The 22,497-nt window shown below is 39.2% G+C and overlaps 1 protein-coding gene across 35 annotated transcripts in view; it reads left to right on the top strand.

Annotated features, from left to right (window-relative positions):
* SYNE1 (spectrin repeat containing nuclear envelope protein 1) overlaps positions 1-22,497 on the top strand; it is a 492,315-nt gene that overhangs the window by 437,732 nt on the left and 32,086 nt on the right. For all 35 annotated transcript variants that reach the window (XM_060419830.1, XM_060419826.1, XM_060419828.1 and 32 more), the window contains 5 exons: positions 4,641-4,803; positions 15,517-15,704; positions 16,612-16,762; positions 20,662-20,844; positions 21,104-21,241. In XM_060419830.1, the coding sequence (XP_060275813.1) occupies positions 4,641-4,803; positions 15,517-15,704; positions 16,612-16,762; positions 20,662-20,844; positions 21,104-21,241 (823 nt within the window). The remainder of the gene's footprint in view (positions 1-4,640; positions 4,804-15,516; positions 15,705-16,611; positions 16,763-20,661; positions 20,845-21,103; positions 21,242-22,497) is intronic.

Here is a 22,497-nt window from a genome sequence, read left to right as displayed (position 1 = left end):
GAAAGCTAATTAAAGAAGTCTTATCTTGAATGGAATTACAAGTCATGAGAAATATATTGTAATGCATGTTTTCTGTTCCCTATCGATTGAATATATTATAGAATATAAATATAATTTTTAATACACATTTTTTAAACAATGTAAGGTAACACACCTTAACATGCCTTTACACACCGAAAATGTTATTCAAACATGAGGGGTTTTATTATAATTAATGAAATATAGATACTATCAAGAACTGAGCATAGTGAAAATCCTTTTAAGCATTCAAAAAGGAAAAGTGAAGGTGTCATAACTAGATTTTCCTTTGTAAACATTGATTTACAGAAAATGTAACAGAAGTGATGATATCTATTTTAAGCAATTAAAAATGAATACAAATTCTCAGCATAGTTTTGTTATGAGAGTTTCTTCAGAAAGGTGGCTCCTGACCGGAGAAGCCTGTCAGATTTTTCTGGAGAGTCATGGGAGCGAGGAGGTGGGGAGAGAGTTAGCTTTGGCCTGTGTGGCAGGAAGACACCCCTAAGCGACCAATTCTAGCTTGAGAATCCCTTCTTTACCATCTGGGAGTAACAGAATAGAGAGATTTGGTCATTCTGAGTGCAGGTTATCCATCTTTGAGGACATTCCATTGCAGATACCTTCCTGAAACATATCACATCCCTAGAGTTTTTGTTGCTGTTTCTTTTTTCTGCTCGGCACGCGGCATCTTAGCTTCCCAACCAGAGATGGAACTTGTGGCCCCTACAGTGGAATCAAGAGAATCTTAAGCACTGTACTGCCAGAGAAATCCCTATCACATCTCTAGAGTTTTAAAAGACATAATGCTCTTGACATTTTTTTTCCAAGCAGATACTTCTTTGGTCGAGCCGGATTGACACCTTGGAAATGGCAGTATTTTGCTTATGTGCCATTTGTTTCTGTTATAAGCAGTGTCAGTAAGGTGACCACATTTCCTGAACAAAAAAAGTCTACAATATATTTTTTAAAAAGCAAAACTGAATTTCAAATGAGGGCTGCATCAGAAATAATTGATCATGTGCTCCCCTTCCCCATCCCCTTTCTTTTCAGAGCATTCCGTGTACTTACATGCAGCTGTGTCAGCCCATCAACAGGGACTCAATAAGGGTTTTTTGCTGTTATTACTTGATATTAACAGAGTTGAAAAGCACTATCTGTGTCCCTCCCAAACTCCTGCTCACACTCTGCCCTCACTGGGAAATTCCTTTCAAAACTCATGTGTCTATCCACACCCTTGTACCCTTGACCCTACCTCCTGTGCATCCTCACGCCATCATCTATATTCACGTATCACTTCCCGCCTTTTTCTTCTGTCTTTGGCTCTTATCCCATGAGTTCCTTTTTCTCTGCCTAAAAACATTCTAAAGTGATTCCAAGCCTTCAACTACATTAAACAGAATGAAAAATCAAATTTTTTTCTTTTAGCCAGATAATTCTACCTGTTTTGAACCATATTTACTCAGCTTCCCTGCCTGCTTTCTTAAAATAATCAGCAATCCTCTTTTATCATAAGCGTATTTCTGAAGCCAAACGCCGCCTGTGTGCTGCTTCCACGGCGCTTGCTGAGCTGCTCACTTGGGGTCAGCAGACCTCTTTAATGACTCTCTTTAGGCCTCATCATGCTGTCCTGCTCTGCCTTTGACTCAGCAGACCTCTGGTTCCACAATTCAGCACACCCAAGGCTTGCTTCTTAAAAATGGAAATTCCCTGGCCATATCCCCTGAGGTTCTGGCTCCATAGGACAGTGGGGGTCTAGGGAGCTACACTTTCATGAGGGAAATCAGGTGAACTCCAGTGAAGAGGGCATTTAGATCATATCCTGACCAACACTTTCTTTTAAATTTTTTTTTCTTTTTTTTTTTAATTTTAAGATAACTTTTAGTGACTCTAAAGTAATTTTGTAGCTAGTTTGTGTAACATAAAATTTGGAAACATGCAGACATATCCAATAACCTGCACACTAATAAATATTTATCATCTTTTAAGATCACTTGACTGTGGCATGCTAGGTTTCTAAACACCTGATAACCATGTCCTGATACTGCTTTTTGTTTTTTAATTAGTAAATTTACAATATTATGTTAGTTTCAAGTGTAAAGTGATTCACTTACACGTATATATGACACTACTTAAAAATTATTTCTAATTGAATGTACTTGATACACAGCATTGTAATTCTAAGGTGTACAATGTATTATTTTGATACATCAATAATATAGAATGTGGTGGCCATTGTAGCAATATTTATCACAGTACGAAATTATAGTACGCTCTTGTTATTCATATTCATTTTACTATGCATTCAATCCATGTGGCTTATTACTGCTCATGACAAGTTTGTACCCTTAAATACCATCAGTCTTATTCCCCAGTCCACAAGTTCTTTCTTGAAACTTTTCCCACCTTTAGTTTTTTGCTACACTTACCTGCTTCACCTCCTTCCTTTCTAATTATTTTTTCTTCACCTATGATTCCTCCTCCTTTAACCTTTTAAAGTTCATTCTTCTTAGTCTACCCCCTTTCAGAATGAAACACATCCTTCATTGGGCTTCAACTCTATGCCACAGTATGTAACTCAGTGCAATACATTCTGTCATCTTTTCTGGACCTAAGAATTGTTATTTCCAGACTCATCATATCCTAAACTTTGTGCCCCATTAATCCCTTGAGCTTGCTCCTCATCATGTATCCTCTGAGGCAGCAGCATCCATCTAATCATTCGGTTGGAAAAGACATCATTTCTAGCTCCTTCTGTCTCACATCATGACGATTTGTGAATTTAGCAATCCAGTCCTTGCCTCTCACCCCCACTGTTTAAAAGTAGGCTTTTGACGTAAACCACTTTAACTATTTTATTTACTTCCTAAACTGACTCTTCCAACAGCCTTGCCTCAAACTTCTGCACTCAAAATCAGAATTGATCTTATCATTCCTCCATAAATAGATCTTGGGAAAAGTTCTTATTAATCTTTAAAAGTACAGACAAATTCATTATCATGTCACTCTGGGAGCCTTTATAATCTTACTCCCATCCACCCGTCAGTCATGTATCTTAGCACATCTCATCTCTTTTCCACTTCTCTTCCCCGTTCTTTCTCCCCTAATCTCCTGGGTGCTGTGACGCTCTTCACCTTCAGAATCTCAACTTTCCTTTTTTATGTTTCGGAAGCCAGAAGCATTCTGCTTGGCTTGTATCTGCCTCTCAAGATGCAGCTCACATATCATTTCTTCATTTTCTCTTTTTCATCAAAATCTAAGCTCCTCAAAGGCAAGGATGAGACTTCCGTTGTCAGTGTTTACCTAGCACTGTACATGTTTGTAGGAAGAATAAAGAAATGAACACATGGTAAATGAATGAATAGTTACTGAACATGGCAAGACAGAACTGATCATTCCTTATTTATTAGCCAGAAACCTGGTTCGTTTCTTTAGTGTACTTCTTACCATATTGTTATATTTCATTGTTTCCATGCCAGATTTCTGATCAGATTGTACATTTCATTAAGAAAATAATCAAATCATTTATTTTGTCTTTCTGGCACCTTACTTCCAAAGTGTTCACACGTTATTGTTAGAGAAATGGCAGTCTTAAAGAAATGAGTTTTTACTCCTTCCTGGAAAGAATGGGAAAATAGCATTTTGTTATTGTTGCTTTTTTAGGCATGCCATGTAGTGAATACTGGGCTTCTCATGGCAAAGCCATAAAGAATCCTCCTGCCAGGGCAGGAGATAAAAAGAGAATCAGGTTAAATCCTTGGGTTGGGAATATCCCCTGGAGTAGGAAGTGGCAACCCACTCCAGTATTCTTGCCTGGAAAATTCCATGGACAAAGGAGCCTGCTGGGCTACAGTCCAAGGGATCACAAAGAGTTGGACACAATTGAGCACGCATGCCGTCACCGCCGTAGTGAAGAGTGGACCGAATTAGGCTCTGCAGGTAGAAGACTGGATAACAGTAGATCTGGCACCTGCCTTCTGCCGCTTGACAATCCCATAGGCCCTTAGTTACCTTTGACATGATCTGGCATTGTGAAAACTCAAACTGCATAAGTGCATGCAATAACTCACTGATAGTGGGTCTTAAGTGTGGCTTCTTCTTTGAACTAAGTTTCTGCTACAGTGTTGCTGAAGCACGTCACAGTGGAGCTGAAGTGATCAGAACCATGGATATGTGGTCTGTTTAGTGACAAATCATTGGAAATGTTAACTTTTTCTCCCAGTTATTCTTGGTAGAAGTATACATTATATTATTTGTGAAAGTACATAGTATAGATTATATTATTGATGAAGTCACAATTTCTGTGACAACCATGAGGTTGTTATATCATTATAGCTGTGTTGAGGATAACCATGGCTGATATTCTTTTTAATGTTTCCCATGTACTGGCCCCTTCGTTATTCACCTGATTTGAATCTCATAAATACTGTTACTTCTTCTCTATTTTATAGACAAGGAAACAGAGACACAGAAGGGCTATCCCACCTCCCACAGTCACACAGATAGTAGGTAGCTGAATCAGGATGGACTCTGGGTTTAGACCCAGCACTGGCTTCTGCTCATGAGGGAAGCATGAATGAGGCCTCTCCCTGAAGTTGACATCTCTCCTTTTCTGCCCACAGGGTAAAGAAGCTGAAGGAGACTCTGGTTGCAGTCCAGCAGCTGGATAAGAACATGAGCAGTCTGAGGACGTGGTTAGCCCACATCGAGTCAGAGCTGGCCAAACCCATCGTCTACGATTCCTGTGACTCAGAAGAAATACAGAAAAAGCTTAACGAGCAGCAGGTAAAATGTAAAACAATAGAAGGAAAGAATCAATAGGTTCTTGAAAATTGGTCCTCCTGGGCAGAATGGAGACATGAGTGTGAGATGGAGAATTGGGATGGGAAATCTGGAGGAAGCTGGGAAAGACCGGTGAGAAAGGGGAGGCACTGGCTAGACAGGTGTTTGGGGCAAATACGTTCCATCTCCTCCCAGAGTTGACTCTTTTTAAAAGACAATATTTATTTACTTGTGCTGGGTCTTAGTTACAGCATGTGGAACCTTTCGTTTTAACATGTGGGATCTAGTTCCCTGACCAGGGATCGAAGCCAGGCCCCCTGCACACAGAGTTTTAGCCTCTAGAAAACCAGGGAAGTCCTCACGAAGTTGACTCTTAAGTAGATCTGCCATCATAGAGTTAATGTCACGGGTCCTCCAAGAAACCATCCTAAGGTGGAAGCTTGGGTTGAGCTGCAGTGATATATCCGGAACAGTGCTAACAGTTTTGTTTATTTATTTGTGAGTCACTAACCCGTAGCCATAGTCTTCAGAGCCCTTTTCTATGTTCTGCACACAGTATTTTTGAGAGAGATCACAGTGCATACTTACTTATCGAGTTTCTAGAGTCTAAATAATTTAATTTTGCGAGGAGGATTGCATGACCTGCAGACCACAGACTATAATGTCATCTTCACGTGTGTAGCAAACGCAGCACCATACACAACCCAACAAAGCAAAAGAGGGTGACCCTGAAAAATACATGCAGAACGGATTTTCACTTCCCACTCTCTTTGCTGATTCTTGTGCAGCATGGTAGACTCTAGCCGTCAGTAATCAACGCCATACCTCCCCCATAAGATGTGTTGCTATTGCATGCTTTTAAATTATCTTTGAAAATTCTACTGACCTCGGTTATTTCCATTACATTAAGCCATTTTGTTCAAGTTCCTTCATTTTGCAAAATGTATAAACAGACCTATTTCTTCAGTCTTATGAAATGTTTCATGTACTTTATTTATAAACTATTTAAACCAAAGAGAATGGATATTAAAATACAGTTTTTAGGAGTTGGGTTACTTTGATATTTAAATTAGCATTTCTTTTGTAAGAAATAGCAGGATATTTTTCACTTTTTGTGAGATTAAAACCCTCTGAAGGACTCTGATGAGTAACTCTGGGGGTTGTGGTTTGCCTCAAGTTTTTCCCACATTTTCCTGGAGAACATGGTAATAATATGGACAAGTGATAAGAGTTAAAATGCTAATGGCCAGTTATGTGATTTAGCAAATGTGAGAAAACCAAAAAAGTATCTAGTTAAAAATGATAAATTACTGATATGCATTTACAGTTCTACCTGTTACTAAAACCCCAATAAAATGATAGTAAAGGAGATAAAAGGTCAAAACCCTAAACAGAAAAAAAACAAAACAAACAAAAAAAAAAAACAGAAGATAATAGAGCTGACAGCCATCCAAGAGAATTTGGAAGATGGATAGCAGATAAACAGCGATGGTGCTAGCAGAATGGAGGAGGAAGACAGCTGCTTCCTGCTGCAGACTGAGTTCCCAGAAGTCTCACTCAGGAAGTGGAACTATCAAGTCTGCAGGGCTTTAAAGGGAAGATTGCTCGAAGGTCAGAAAAAGGAGTGGTTCAGTGAGCAGATCCCGCCTAAGCCCAGCTAGTCAGGCAAACCAGAGGGACCTTTAATTTGATAATACAGGATGCCATCCGTGCTTGAACCACTCTATTAAAAATAGAGGGAATAAGTGGAAGACTCTGTACCAAATGGTCTGACTCCCACCACACTGCATCCGGTTAATCCTGCAGCCAGGATTCGTGCAAGAGTTTCAAAATCCAATTCAGTTATGCTGTAAAAGCCCTCTCCCTCTCCAAAATAAAGTGGAAAGGAAGAAATGATCAAAGGATAATGCAGGAAAAAAAAATCCCAAAATGAAAACTAAGCACTTCTAGAGCACAAACCCTACAAGCGCCCTGGAAAATTAACACAAAGCAAAGCTATTACGAAAGTTCAGAAGATGGTGGATAAAGAGATTTCAAGGTTTCCAAGATGAAAAAGTTTGATTTCTCCAAAACCATTCTGGCAGCTAGTATACAATGGCAGAATGCCTTCTAAAAGTTAGAAGATTGTTTATGATTTAGAATATTATAGCTGCTACTTAATGTATAAAATAGTTAACCTTCTCTGCCCACATTCACAAGAGTCTAATGAAGGATATTTTATGTATAGTGAAATGAGAGGAAAAAGAATATTCAGGAGAGAAAGAAGGAAATCCCCGGGATGATGGTAAAGGAAAGTCCCAGATGACAGTGGTTCTATCATCTAGCAAGAACCTGTCCAGACAGGAGTAGGGAGTCTGGGCACCCTAAAAGGGACGTCTCCAAGGAAGAAAACAGCTGAACTAGGGGGCCTGATGGACTTAACTATACTGGAAGGAGTTTTTTGTTTTGTTTTGTTTTGTTTTAATTATTTTATATTGGGATATAGCTGATTAACAATGTGATAGTTTCAGGTGAACAGCAAAGAGACTCAGCAATACTTATACACGTATTCATTCTCCCCCAAACTCCTCTCCCATCCAAGCTGCCGCGTAATATTGAGCAGAGTTTCCTATCCTATCAGTAGGTCCTTGTTGGTTACCCATTTTAAATATAGGAGTATGTACACGTCCATCCCAAACTCCCTACCTCCCATCTTCCCATCCTTCCCCCTGGCAACCAGGAATTCTTGGAAGGAGCTTTATTAGCACCATAAGAGAAAGAATACAATACAAATTAGCAATACAGATTCTAAAGAGAAAAAGAGAACAAGGGAGAGAGAGAGAGAAATGAAGAACTATTGATTTTAGAAAACAAAAAGTTGTGTAAGAAAAGAAATATAACCATAGCATGTTTTGTAGCTCAAGTGTGAAAAATATTAAAGAACTGTAATCTTGTAAAGAAATGATTATTGCTTTAGCTATAAGAGGTGCTAAACCAATAATTGGAGCCTGGTGAGTCATGTAGAAGTTTATTCCTTCCCTACTCTAGACTCAATGTCTAACGTTTAAAAATCAAGAAATACTAATATAAACATGTTACTTAGAAAAACAGAAATAAAACCCAGAAAACTGAGCTAAAAGATAAACAACTGTACACTAACAGTTAAAAGTAAAGACTTTCTGGATTCAAATATTGGCCTTACCACTTTTTTGTGTGACATAGAACAAAGCAATGAACTATTTTAATCCTCAACTTCCTTGCATATAGGATGCTAAGAATCAGAGTACATGACTCACAGTGTTATTACCGAAGTTAGCAAGAAAAGCACTTAGCACAATGTCCAGCACAAAGTGGGTGCTTAGCAGGTTTTACTTTAATCATATCATATTTACTAGTTTCCTTTATGGAAAACATTTGACCATAGATTTTGTAAAAAAAAAAATATATATATATATATATATGTATATATATAGCATATTGGATCCATGCTTTAAAAAAAACAGAAAAAGTAATCTGTCTCCAAAGGGGAAAAATTCTGACAAATATTTAAATGAACAGATTTTCTTCCATTTCCCTATGTGGACTTTCTATATGTCTGTCTTGCCAATGTACTTAATTCTTACAAATTTAATTGGGCAGAAATAGATAGAGGCTTGAGGTGGCCTCAGAGGATGTTTTGTCAAATTTCTGTGTGTTATAAATGAAAAACAATGAATCTGGAGACACTGTGGGGCAATTGGAGACAGTTACCAATGGAAGTTAAAGCTGAGACTAAAATTGTGATCTGTGTTTGGTTTCTTATATAATTATAAAATCCCTCAAGCTTTATTTTTTAACGTTGATTTGAACAAAAACTTTTGAGCAGAAGCACGTGGAGACTTTCTCCAATAGTTACTGTGGGAACCTGGCCAAGCACCTGGAAGTAAACCTCACCAAACTATGGAGGGCGCCCATGATTGGGTCTATCAGAGGTGTCAGCGCTGGGCCTCCAGCCATGTGTCAGAGTCTGGGTTTCACATGCCAGTGCTGGTTTCCACTCTTGAATCTCTGCTCTGAGATAGACTCAAAAGCATACAGAGGAGTGATGTTACCAAGATGGTGGCCTAAGCCATTCCTGACTCAAGTCCCCGTCACAAGAAGACCAACAAGCATCCATCCAGAGACAGGGCAGCACTGTGAGAACCCCAGGACCCAGAGGGAGGCTGCAGCACCCCCTGGACCACGGAGACTGGGAAGGCCCACATCGGAAGGTGACAGGAGTGGCTGCACTCTGCCCCCATCACCCTCCCCAGGCTGGCACAGCCCTGTACCAGGGGGACCCCGCAGGCCTGTGGTTTTTCCAGTGGGAAAAGAGAAGCCCAGGTGGACGTCCACCTCCCCCAGGATTGTGTGATGCTTCCCAAGAGGCCCAGTGGGGTCTCACTTCACAGGGAGGAAAACTGTAGGGCTCATCTGCAGGGGATCTGATAAGATGGAGAAGGCGTGGGGGCTTATAGCACCCACACTCAGGTCTTGGTGGAACTGCATTCCTGCTTGCAGCTGCACCCAAAGAGAGATCCTAGCCAGCGCCTCTGCTCATCAGCAGAGCCCAGCCAGTGGCCCTGTCTAGCCTGCAGACTCACTTGGCAGCTTTACCCGAGTTGGGTCCCCAGACAACTGGCCTTGATCTTTCTCAGCCTGGGCAGGGAGGCAGATGCCCAGCCTCGCCCAACAGCTGAGCATTGTCTCCACCCGACCCCACCAGGAAGCCTGGCCAGAGAACCCAGGCAGCCAGGGGGCCCATCCAAGAGCCCTGCTTGGGCAGGAAGTCAAGCCTGTAGCCCTACCAACTGCTGGGCATAGCCTTTGGCCTTGCATAGCCAGGGAGCCTGAACAGTGACCCTGGACAGCCTCAGCCCAACCTACAATCCCTACTCAGTGGTGGAGTCCAGCTGAGGGCCTTGTCTGATTGTGCAACCCAGCCTGAAACCTAAGCTATGGCCCCACCCTATAAAGGCTTTCTTGTCAAGAAAGCCTAGACAACAACCCAGCTTGACCGTGAAACACAGTCTCTAGACCCACTCACTGTGGGATTCAGCTGGAGGGCTGTCTTAACCAGAGAGTCTGGCCAGTAATCTTGCCCAACAGAGGAGCACAGCCAGGGGCCTATCTGATGGCAAAGCCTTATGGCCCTGCCCAGTTCCAAGGCTGCAGCTTTGCATGATCACAGAGCACAGCCTGAGGCCTCACCTGAACACAGAGTCCAGCCAGCATCACCCTCCAGTCTGGGAGCACAAGCTGAGACCCCATCAAGAGCAATTGCAGAGACCAGCCTATAGCCCTGCCCAATCATGAGTCCAACCAGTAACACTGCCCTGCCAGTAAACATAGCTTGTGACCTCATACAATCAGAGGTGACTGTAGGGCCCAACCAGTTGCATACCCTGCCCCACCCCAACCTCAGAGCATGGAACATTTTCCAGGATAGATTATATGTTAGACCACAAAACAAGTCTCAATAAATTCAAGAAAGTGTAAATTACATCAAGTGTCTTTCCAACCATAATATGAGATTAGATATCCATGTCTGGTTCAGGTTGATGTATGGCAAAAACCACCACAATACTGTAAAGTAATTAGCCTCCAATTAAAATAAATTAATTAATTAAAAAATTAATAACAGGAAGAAAGCTAGAAAACTGGCAAATACATGGAAATTAAACAACACACTCTTAAACAACCAGTGGATCAAAGAAAAAATCAAAAGAGAAATTTAAAATATCTGGAGATAAACAAAAAAGGAAACACAACATACCAAAACTTATGGGATATAGCAAAAGCAGTTCTAGGAGAAAAGTTTGTAGAGATAAACACCTATATTAAGAAATAAAGATCTCAAATAAACAACCTAACTCAACTCAAGGAAGTAGAAAAAATACAAGGTAAGCCCAAAGTTGACAGAAAAGAGGAAATAATAAAGAGTAGATCAGAAATAATGAAATAAAGAATAAGAAAACAATACAAAAGATTAACAAAACTGAGTTGTTTCTCTGGTACTATAAACAAAATTGACAACACATTTTAGCTAGAGTATCTGCTGGATCATGGAAAAAGCAAAAGAGTTCCAGAAAAACATCTATTTCTGTTTTATTGACTATACGGATCACAATAAACTGTGGAAAATTCTGAAAGAGATGGGAATACAGACCACCTGACCTGCCTCTTGAGAAACCTATATGCAGGTCAGGAAGCAACAGTAAGAACTGGACATGGAACTGGTTCCAAACGGGAAAAAGAGTACATCAAGGCTGTATGTTGTCACCCTGCTTATTTAACTTCTATGCAGAGTACATCATGAGAAATGCTGGGCTGGAAGAAGCACAAGCTGAAATCAAGATTGCCCAGAGAAATATCAATCACCTCAGATATGCAGATGACAGCACCCTTATGGCAGAAAGTGAACAGGAACTAAAAAGCCTCTTGATGAAAGTAAAAGAGGAGAGTGAAAAAGTTGGCTTAAAGCTCAACATTCAGAAAATGAAGATCATGGCTTCCGGTCCCATCACTTCATGGGAAATAGATAGGGAAACAGTGGAAACAGTATCAGACTTTATTTTTGGGGGCTCCAAAATCACTGCAGATGGTGATTGCAGCCATGAATTAAAAGACGCTCACTCCTTGGAAGGAAAGTTATGACCAACCTAGATAGCATATTAAAAAGCAGAGACATTACTTTAACAACAAAGGTCCATCTAGTCAAGGCTATGGTTTTTCCAGTGGTCATGTATGGATGTGAGAGTTGGACTGTGAAGAAAGCTGAGCACCGAAGAATTGATGCTTTTGAACTGTGGTGTTGGAGAAGACTCTTGCGAGACCCTTGGACTGCAAGGAGATCCAACCAGTCCGTCCTAAAGGAGACCAGTCCTGGGTGTTCATTGGAAGGACTGATTCTGAGGCTGAAACTCCAATACTTTAGCCACCTTGACTTATTGGAAAAGACCCTGATGCTGGGAGGGATTGGGGGCAGGAAGAAAAGGGGATGACAGAGGATGAGATGGCTGGATGGCGCACTGACTTGATGCACATGAGTTTGGGTGAACTCCAGGAGCTGGTGATGGACAGGGAGGCTTGACGTGCTGCAGTTCATGGGGTCACGGAGAGTCAGACACAACTGAGTGACTGAACTGAACTGAACTGAACCAAGAGAAAATGATAGGGACCAAAATAAATTATTTTTAAAATTATAAATGAAAATGGGAACATTACAAGAAATATCAAGGATCATAAAAGACTACTATGAGCAGTTATAAGCCAACAAATTGGAGAATCTAGGAAAAATGGGCAATTCCTAGAAGCATACAATCTACCAAGAATGGATCTTGAAGAAATAGAAAATCTGAACAGAGCAATAATGAATAAGGAGGTGGAATCAATAATCAAAAACCTTCCAACAAAGAAATGTCCAACACTGGACATTTCCATGACCTGGTATCACAAGTGAAATCTACCAAACATTTAAAGCCAATTCATCTCACTCTTTCAAAAAACTGAAGGGAAAAGAATGCTCTCAAACTCATTTTATGAGTCCAGCATTACCCTGATACCAAAACCAGATAAGGACACCATAGGAAAACTATCAACCAATATGCCTGATGAATATAGATGCAAAAACTCTCAATAAAGTACTGACAAACCAAATTCAGCAGCACTTTAAAAGATTATACACTGTAATTAAGTTGGATTCATTCCTAGAGTGCAAAAATGTTTCAACATATGCAAATCAGTGAATACAATACATTGCATTACTAAAATGAAATAAAAATCATATGATCATCACAGTAGATGCAGGGAAACCGCTGACAAAATTCAAATGATAGCTGTCAGCAAACTGGGTATAGAGAGAATGGACGTCAACATAATAAAGGGCATATGTGACACTGCCAAAGCTAACATCATACTCAGTGATGAAAGGCTGAAAACAAGACAAGGGCGACCACTCTCACCAGTTCTATTCAACATAGCACTGGAAAGCCTTGTCAGAGAAACTGGGCAAGAAAAGAAATAAAAGGCACCCAGATCAGAAAGGACGATGTAAAATTGTCTCTGTTTGCATGTGGCATGGTCTTACATATAGAAAAATCCTAAAGACTCCACCAGAAACCTTTTATAACTAATAAATTCAGGAAAGTTGTAGCATACAAATTCAACAAAGAGAAATCATCATGTTTCCAAACACTTAACAATGAAGTATCTGGAAAATAAAGAGAAAAATTCCATTTACAATGACGTCAAAAACAATGAAATGTTTGAGGAATAAATTCAACTAAGAAGGTGAAAGATATGTACTCTGACACTGTAAGACATTGATGAAAGACACTGAATCAGACACAAGCAAATGGAAAGATATCCCATGGGTTGGAAGAATTAATATTGCTAAAATGTGCATACAAAGCTATCTGTAGATTAAATGCAATCCTTGTGAAGATTCCAATGGTACTTTTTACAGAAATAGAAAAAAAAAAAAATCCTGAAAGTCATATGGAACCAAAAAGATCCCTAATAACCAAAGCAGTCCTAAGTAAGAACAAATCTGGAGGCATCACACTTTAGGATTTCAAGTTAATATTACAAAGCTTTTGTAATCAAAAAAGTATGGTACTAGCATTTAAAACAAACACATAGACCAATGGAACAGAATAGAGAGCCCAGAAATAAACCCACATGTGCAGTCAACTAATATTTGACTAATAAGGATACTCAATGGAGAAAAGATAGTTTCTTCAAAATATTGTGTTGGGAAAACTGGATATTCACGTGCAAAAGAGTTAAACTGGACCTCTATCTTACACGACTTAGACAAATTAATTTGAAATGGATTAAAGACTTAAATTTAAGACTTGCAACCCAAAGGAAGACATAGGGAAAAGGCTCCTTAACATTGGTGTTAGCAATGACTTTTGGAAGTTCAACCAACAAAAGCAAAAATGAAACAGGTGAGACTAAATCAAAGTCTGACGCTTCTGCACAGCAAAAGTCATGATCAACCAAATGCAAAGGCAACCTAAGAATGAAAGAAAATATTTTTGAACCACATATCTGATCAAGAGTTAGTATCTAAGATGCACAAGAAACTCATATATATACCTCAATAGCAAAAAAAAAAAAAAAAAAAAAAACACCGAATTATCCAGCAAAGGACCTGAACAAGCATTTTCTAAAAGAAGATAGTCAAGTTGTCAACAGGTATATGTAAAGATGCTCAACATCACTAATCATGGTAGAAATGCAAATAAAAAAAACACAGTGAAATATCATCTCATACCTGTTGGATGGCTATTATCAAAAGACAAGAGATTAAAAAGTACTGGCAAGGATTTAGAGAAAATGAAACCCTTATGTACTGTTGGTGGGAATGTAAATTGGTGCAGCCACTATGGAAGAGAATATAGATGTTCCTCAAAAAAGTATAACTGGAGCTACCGTATGTTCTAGCAATTCTGCTTTTGGGGTATGTATCTGAAGGAAATGAAATCACTGTGTTGAAAAGAAATCTCCACTGCCATGTTTACTGTAGCATTGTTTACAGGTGAATACATGTAAGCAACTTAAGTAGCCATCAACAGATTAATGTTTATCTTTCTTGTTTAAGGCATTGAATTTGCCCAGAGTTCTACCATATCAAGTCTTCCATATTACCATATTAACTGCACAGAGTGTAACAAAATATACATTATTTTTCTGTTGAGCTTTTAACTCAATTTACTCAAAGCATTCCATTATTAAAAAGGAGGCCTACTAGTATGTTTTGCTTGTCCTATTCGTTCAGGCCTTCAATATATTTTCCTTTTCTCTTATATAGTTCTTGAATTTGCCTAACTTTTCTCTTGATAATTCCTCAACTTATTCAGATAAGTAGGATTTATATTGTTGCATGTAGATTCTCCTTCCTGTTTTTCTCCTTAACACCAGATCCCCTTCACAAAATGTAGCTTTACTGTTGAATGCAATAACAGTGCCATTGATTAACTTTGGAGATTTCATAAACTAGACACAAGAAAATGAATTCTTTCAAATATTTCAGTTTCACTAAACTGTCCTTTCAAATCTCTTGCACAACCTCTTTCAGTTATATGGGATCTATCACATTAATTGCTGGTCCTAAAACATAAAATATTACAAGAATTGAACTTTATCATTCAATTTCATATCTTCCAGTTTCTGTCCTACGTTTAAATTTGTTCATTGAAGAAGCTGCTGATAATAATGGTTGTCATACATGACAATAAACCAAGGTCCCTTAAACCATGGTACCTTTTAATGATGGTGGAATTAACTGTTTAAAATAGTTTGCAGATCCTTGGAGATCAAAGTGAGTGCCAACTCTTAACAGGAGCACATGTACTCCTTTGATTGATCTATGGATTGGAATGGAAGTGATATATCTGTGAAGTAAAAACTGGGGCAAAATTCATATTTCAATCACTAAAGAAGCTCATTGTACTCTGCACAGTTGATGTAGTCTTACTTTTTCAGTTGATATTTTAGCATGGTTCAGATAGGCCAAATATTTCTAGACTCGTTTTCTCATGCTTTTGAGCTTGCGGTATTTCATAAAGGAAGTTGAAGAAGCTTCATGCATTCAAGGAGATGAAATACTTGTCAAGGTTTTGCCTAACCATTTCTGAGTCAGTGAATACAGCTGCAGTTTCTCCCATCGGTAAACAAGTGTTTGACTAAAGCACGTCTCCTTCCCTGCAGGAGCTTCAGAGAGACATCGAGAAGCACAGCACGGGCGTGGCCTCTGTGCTCAACCTGTGCGAGGTCCTTCTCCATGACTGTGATGCTTGCGCTACAGACGCCGAGTGCGATTCCATCCAGCAGGCCACTCGAAACCTGGACCGCCGATGGAGAAACATCTGTGCCATGTCCATGGAAAGGAGGCTCAAGTAAGTGGGGATGTGTACACAGCTGAAACAGAGGAAGCACAAAAAAAAAAATTAATAAATAAATTTATCCAGGGTATCTGCTGTTCACCATTTCCTTTTGGTTGCATTGTCCAAAGATAGCCTCAGTTTCCCAAACTTGTCATCTATGTTCAGCTGGAAACAGAAGTAGGTATAAAGGTCACTTACAAATATAACAAGCCAAGTGACACCTGACCTAACAGTTTAAATATAATTAGAAAAATTAAAATATGCCTTTGCTGAGCAAGTATTATGTTACATAATCCGTGGTGTGAAAAAAGTAACTTTCTTTCATTAAAAAGGAAATCATAAAACAAAAGGACTTCTCTTGGAGCCTTTTGAAATTCAAGGTGGTGAAAAGTTAGTGATGTGTTAGAAAGTGACCACAATGACTTAAGGCACAGAATCTTCATGCTCTCTGGGGACCTCCTGAAAGCTGAATATTTGTCTTGCCATCATTGGTTGATTTTGATGAGGGTGACTTTGACGTTCAGTGAATTTTCAAACCTTAGTTTTAGTCCAGCGAACCTCAGGATGAGTGTGCACTGAGAGCAGAGTGTTACACTTTCAAACTTCCTTGCACATACCCAAAACAGTTCATACCATGTGCTTATCAGACTCAGTTTGACTCGTTCCAAACCTAGAGCTGCAGGACGTGTGTTTAAACACACACACACATACACACACACTCACACAGCTGTTTCATTTTAGCTCAAACAGTTGTTTCTTTTTCAGTCTGGGCAAATTTGGCTCAAGGCACAGTTAGTTATTGTTTGGCACAGCAGTTGCTTGTTTTGGGCACTCTTAATCCTGTTGCAGGCATCAGACAGGGCTCTGGAGTATAAACAGTCTCAAACAATCAGATTCTGTTCTTTCCTTTCTGTCTCAGAATTGAAGAGACATGGCGATTGTGGCAGAAGTTTCTGGATGACTTTTCTCATTTTGAAGATTGGCTCAAGATCTCAGAAAGGACAGCTGCCTTTCCCAGCTCTTCCGGGGTGCTCTATACAGTTGCCAAGGAGGAACTAAAGAAATTTGAGGTGATTTTCAATGCCAAATATTTCATCTTTATTTTGCTACGAGAGTAGCCAGCTGGTCTTCGGTGTCTCAAGACCCAAAGAAACTGTTTGCCCACATATTATTTGTTCAGACAGCTAGGTGGTGATGACTTTCTGGTCATCTTTCTTATTACATCATGATAGGCAAAGAAGAGAAAGGAAGTTTTTACTTTAAAATTATCAAGAATTACAAATAAAGTAGTAATGAAGATAAACTTTTAGAAAACAGGAATCATGATTCCCCAAAAATGATCTTGGCATTCTTTTAACTTCACAGTTCTTTATAATCAAGCTTCTAAGACTCAAATATGATGCCATTCCATGCTATAACAACTATAATATATATGTGTGTGTGTGTTCAATATATTTTCTTGATTTTTTTTCACTTAACTGGAGTGTATGTGTATGTATACATATATATGTATATGTGTGTGTTCATGTGTGTGTGTGTGTGTGTGTGTGTGTGTGTGTGTGTAAGTGCATGCTAAGTTGCTTTAGTCATGTCCAACTCTTTGCAACCCTATGGACTATAGCCCGCTAGTCTCCCCTTATCTTTTAATCATGATAAAAAAAATTGACTCCAGAATTGATCAAATATTTTAAATCATAAACCAACTGTAATTATGAATGAGGAACAGTGCCACTGAGTCACTAAGATTTTTCAAATTTATAGAGAAAAATAGCAGCAGTATAATCATATTTATCAAGAAAGCAGTCATTCAGTAACCGATTTTAGTTCCTTGCCTGTCTGGGCAGTCTCAAATATGCTCTATCACTGTGATAGGATGAAACCCCAGTTCTCAACTGCCTCTCATTTTCACCAAGGACTGGTCCCTAAAGTTGACCATTTTTTAATTTAAAGTTTCTTTTCCAGTCAATATCCATTGATGGGCAGTTGTGTTCTCATATATATTAACCGTGAACAGTTCTGACGCATGTTATCTTACAAAAATCATCCTTGGTTGCCAAGTCTGCCTCAAGCTCCCTGAGATATTTTTAAAAAAGATTTAAAAACCCAACCAAATTCAGCTGGATTCATTTTTACCTTGTAGTAGCAATTAACCAGGCTTTTTTTTTTTTTTGGCCTGTTATAGTAAATGTAAAGTTTGGTTTTTGTTCTTGTGGGGTTTAAAATCTAAGAGTCATAGATGGGGAGCTACACAAAGCTATACAAGTATTCAAATACTATGTGAAATAACTAAGAGTTATTCTGCTGTCTGAATATGGATCTATATATAACTATTTGTCTATATCCCAGGGGGAAAAAATTCTTATCTAAAAGACTTTGCCTTAGTAAAATTCTAGTAAAAAGCCACATTAAACTGTGCAGTAGATTTCAGATTATCCTGGTGTGAACCAGTGCTAGTGGAAATATTCTTGTACTGCATCTTATTACCCACAGCTTCATAAAGGTTAAACCTTCTATAATCGGCTTCCACTACAAAGAAGATTATGTAAGATCTTTTATGATGCTATTTTAGACTCAAGACTTTATGACAAAGGTTAGCCATATAGTTAAGCTTATAATGCTATTTATATAACTAGCTATTCATATAAGCTGTATAAATATAGCATTATATTTATATATGCTATTTATATATATAAATGCTATTTATACAACTAGCTAGATATAATGATTGATTTTATTATTTATCTTTGTAGTTAATTTGCTTAAGAGAAAAATAAAATACAAAAATGAAATTTTGAGGGCGATTTTTGCCTGTTCAATTGCACAAACATTGGGGACAGCTCTAGGGGTGCTGGGGTCCCCATCTGTTATGCCCACCTTCACCTCAGTAAGAAAATATATTCTGTGACTTCCAGTAATTGCAAAAGCTGAACTTCCCCTACTATTTCCTTTTCTAGGGAAATAATTTGAAGTTTTATAAAATAGATGGTTGGATTTACTCGGATGACGGCTCTTAAAATGACTCTCAGAAGGAAAGCCATCTCAGAGGCAGGAGTTTGGTAGCATGTAAACAGTGTGATGAGCCAAAGGAAGCAAAAGTTTGGGATTTCGATGAGTGCAGTTCAATTAGTCACAGAATTTTTCTGTCCAATGCCAGAATAAAAGTCGGTCATAAATCACACACCTAAGTTTGAAATGTAAAAGCTTCATTTTATTTTGGCCAAATGACTCTTATTGCTAGGGCTAGGCTATATTGCAGAGAGAAAGAAGTATTTTACCTGCAGAAACTGTAAGGGGTGCATAGGGTAACCTCCAAAGTAGATAGACACTACTCTGTAATACTCTGTAAGGTGTGGCATCAGCTTTAAAATGTTTCATGCAAACCAAATCATTCGTGGGCACAGCAAAAATACAATAGAGCATGTTCAAAACTTTTTTCTTTGTAAGGTTACTTCTGTTTCACTAAGCTGTTGTTCTTAAAAATCAGTAATAGCTTGCATTTAGAAGACATTCTGCAAAAAGTAGTTTTATTTTTTTTTAAGAGGACACCAGAATTGAGGCAGTTTCTGGATTTCTTAGGAAATAACATATTTTATAAATAAAAGAAGCAGTTTTACGACAGATATTTTTTTCTCAGTATTGACGTCAGAAACTTGGAACATTTTAAACTCACGTTTCAGCATACATCCATATTTTTGTGGGCTTCCCTGGTGGCTCAGTAGTAAAGGACTCGCTTGCTAATGCAGGAACACAGGTTTAATCCGTGAGTTGGGAGGATCCGTGGGAGAAGGAAATGGCAACCCACTCCTATATTCGTGCCTGAGAAATCCCATGGACAGAGGCGCCTGGCAGACTATAGTCCATGAGGTCGCAGAAGTAGGACATGACTTAGTGACTAAGCAACAACATATTTTTGTAATCAGTTTGCTTTATGGGAAAGTTCTTTTTAGGCTATTATTTTAAAAGCTATATTACATATGTATATCGTGTGTGTTATACATGTGAGTGAGCGTGTGATAGTCGCTCAGTCGTGTCCAACTCTCTGTGACCCCATGGACTGAAGCCCACCAGGCTCCTCTGTCCATGGAATTCTCCAGGCAAGAATACTGGAGTGGGCTGCCATTTGTATACGTATATATAGGTATGTGTGTACATTTTCTATGCATGTATCATGTGAATACGTATATTCTGCATGTATATGTTCATATTCTATATGTGTATCATATATGGATTTGTATATATACAAATATTTATTCCTGTCTGCCATTTTCTCTTGTATTTTTGTTTGATCAACTCCCTTTCTTAAGTCACAGGGGTAACATGAGTTTTCTTTCACAAGGGAGAGCTTACGCTGGTTACAAAGTGTCTTTTCCTGTTTGAGGGGAATGAAAGGTTGTTGCAGAATTACCCAAAGACCCCTGGATTCTTCGCCTCTGGAGGAGAATTCAATCCCGGGCCAGGGAGGAGGCTTGATCACTCAGAGCTTTTGTGTAACAAAGTTTTATTGAAGTATAAAGGAGATAGAGAAAGCTTCTGACATAGACATCAGAAAGGGGTAGAAAGAGTACCCCTTTGCTTGTGTTAGCAATGGAGTTATATACTCTCCAGTGAATCCAAAGGATGTCTGGAGGTTGTAAAGACCTCACCAGATCTACTCCCACAATTTACATTTTAAGATAACAGGATTAGCCAGAAGGTTTGGTCCAGAGACTGTCCTCAGGCAGGATACATTATTGTTATATAATCCTAAGGAATGTAGAGGAAAAAAAGTTTGTCCTCTCTTCCTCCTTGAGAATTCCAGACGCCTCTCTCCTTGGGGACCCCTAGACATCTTGTTAACCTGCCTAGGAAATGACTCTCTCAGGAAGAGTCGACCTCCTGTTCTGTCTGACTTCACGACAGGACGCCCAGACGCCCTTGCTGAGAGAACTCCTCAAGCCTCCCCAGCTGATGTGCTTCTTTGTGGTCACAGGCTTTCCAGCGACAGGTCCATGAGAGCCTGACCCAGCTGGAGCTGATCAACAAGCAGTACCGCCGCCTGGCCAGAGAGAACCGCACAGACGCGGCCGGCAGCCTCAAACAGATGGTTCACAAAGGCAACCAGAGATGGGACAACCTGCAGAAGCGCGTCACCTCCATCCTGCGCAGACTCAAGGTCCATGCTGCGCCTCTTCTGTAGCTTAGAGGCCAGGAGGACAGAGTGGGGCCATTTGAGTGCAGTGTTAGGACATAATCTCAATGACTTTGTAAGACTGGGATGACAAGACGGATATCTAGCATATGATTCATTTGGTAAAACACTGTGGTGTTCTCATTGCTCATTGAGGAAATGACTTCCCAGGAGGAGGCTGGAATTGGCGGTTCCGTCTCAGCATGTGTCTGTGGCTTTTTCACTTCTGTTCTTTTCTCTCCAGCATTTCATTGGCCAGCGGGAGGAGTTTGAGACGGCACGGGACAGCATTCTGGTGTGGCTGACGGAGATGGATCTGCAGCTCACCAACATTGAGCACTTCTCTGAGTGTGATGTTCAAGCTAAAATAAAGCAGCTCAAGGTAATAGAATAATTGTGATTTTTTTTTTCAAATTGGTATGCAAAGAGTCTGAAGAGGAAATGTTTTATAGATACTTTCATGAAGAGCATACTAAAGAACTGTTCTTTTTTAAAATTTTTATTTTTAATTGAAAGATAATTGCTTTACAGAATTTTGTTGTTTTATGCTAAATATCAGCATGAATCAGCCATATGTCCCCTCCCTCTTGAACCTTCCTTCCAGCTCCCTTCCCACCCCACCCCTCTAGGTTGCTACTGAGCCCCTGTTTCAGTTCCCTGAGTCATACGGCAAATTCCCATTGGCTATGTATTTTACATATGAGAATCTTTGCTTTTTAAAAATGTAGATCTTCTTGACTGAGAAGAAAGTCAGAAAAAAGAAAAATATTAAAAATGAAATAAAGAGCATTATCAGGAGATACAACTCCCCTTAACACATGCACTTTTAAGTATGAACTTGATTTGCAAGGTTGTTGTTTTTGTTTTTGATGGTGGTTTTTTTGATTGGTTTCAAGCACTTTCAGATAGTTTGACTCCTATGATCCAGACCAGTTCAACTGTCTTATATTGGAACTTCATTCCACACAGACTGCTTTCATAGGTGCCAAATTAATGTTTAAGTATATTTGGTATGTTTCATATATAATTCAAAGCCAGTGGTTAAACATTTTACTTCAGTTCAGTTCAGTCAGTCAGTCATGCTCAAAATTCTCCAAGCCAGGCTTCAGCAATACGTGAACAGTGAACTTCCAGATGTTCAAGCTGGTTTTAGAAAAAGCAGAGGAACCAGAGATCAAATTGCCAACATCTTCTGGATCTTGGAAAAAGCAAGAGAGTACCAGAAAAACATTTATTTCTGCTTTATTGACTATGCCAAAGCCTTTGACTGTGTGGATCACAATAAACTATGGAAAATTCTAAAAGAGATGGGAATACCAGACACCTGACCTGCCTCTTCAGAAATCTGTATGCAGGTCAGGAAGCAACAGTTAGAACTGGACATGGAACAACAGACTGGTTCCAAATAGGAAAAGGAGTGTGTCAAGGCTGTATATTGTCACCCTGCTTATTTAACTTCTATGCAGAGTACATCATGAGAAACGCTGGGCTGGAAGAAGCACAAGCTGGAATCAAGATTGCCAGAAGAAATATCAGTCACCTCAGATATGCAGATGATACCACCCTTATGGCAGAAAGTGAAGAGGAACTAAAAAGCCTCTTGATGAAAGTGAAAGAGGAGAGTGAAAAAATTGGCTT

This window comes from Ovis aries, chromosome 8, assembly GCF_016772045.2.
Source record: "Ovis aries strain OAR_USU_Benz2616 breed Rambouillet chromosome 8, ARS-UI_Ramb_v3.0, whole genome shotgun sequence".
In the NCBI taxonomy this organism is placed as follows: domain Eukaryota; kingdom Metazoa; phylum Chordata; class Mammalia; order Artiodactyla; family Bovidae; genus Ovis; species Ovis aries.
This window is presented reverse-complemented; position numbering and strand designations above follow the sequence as displayed.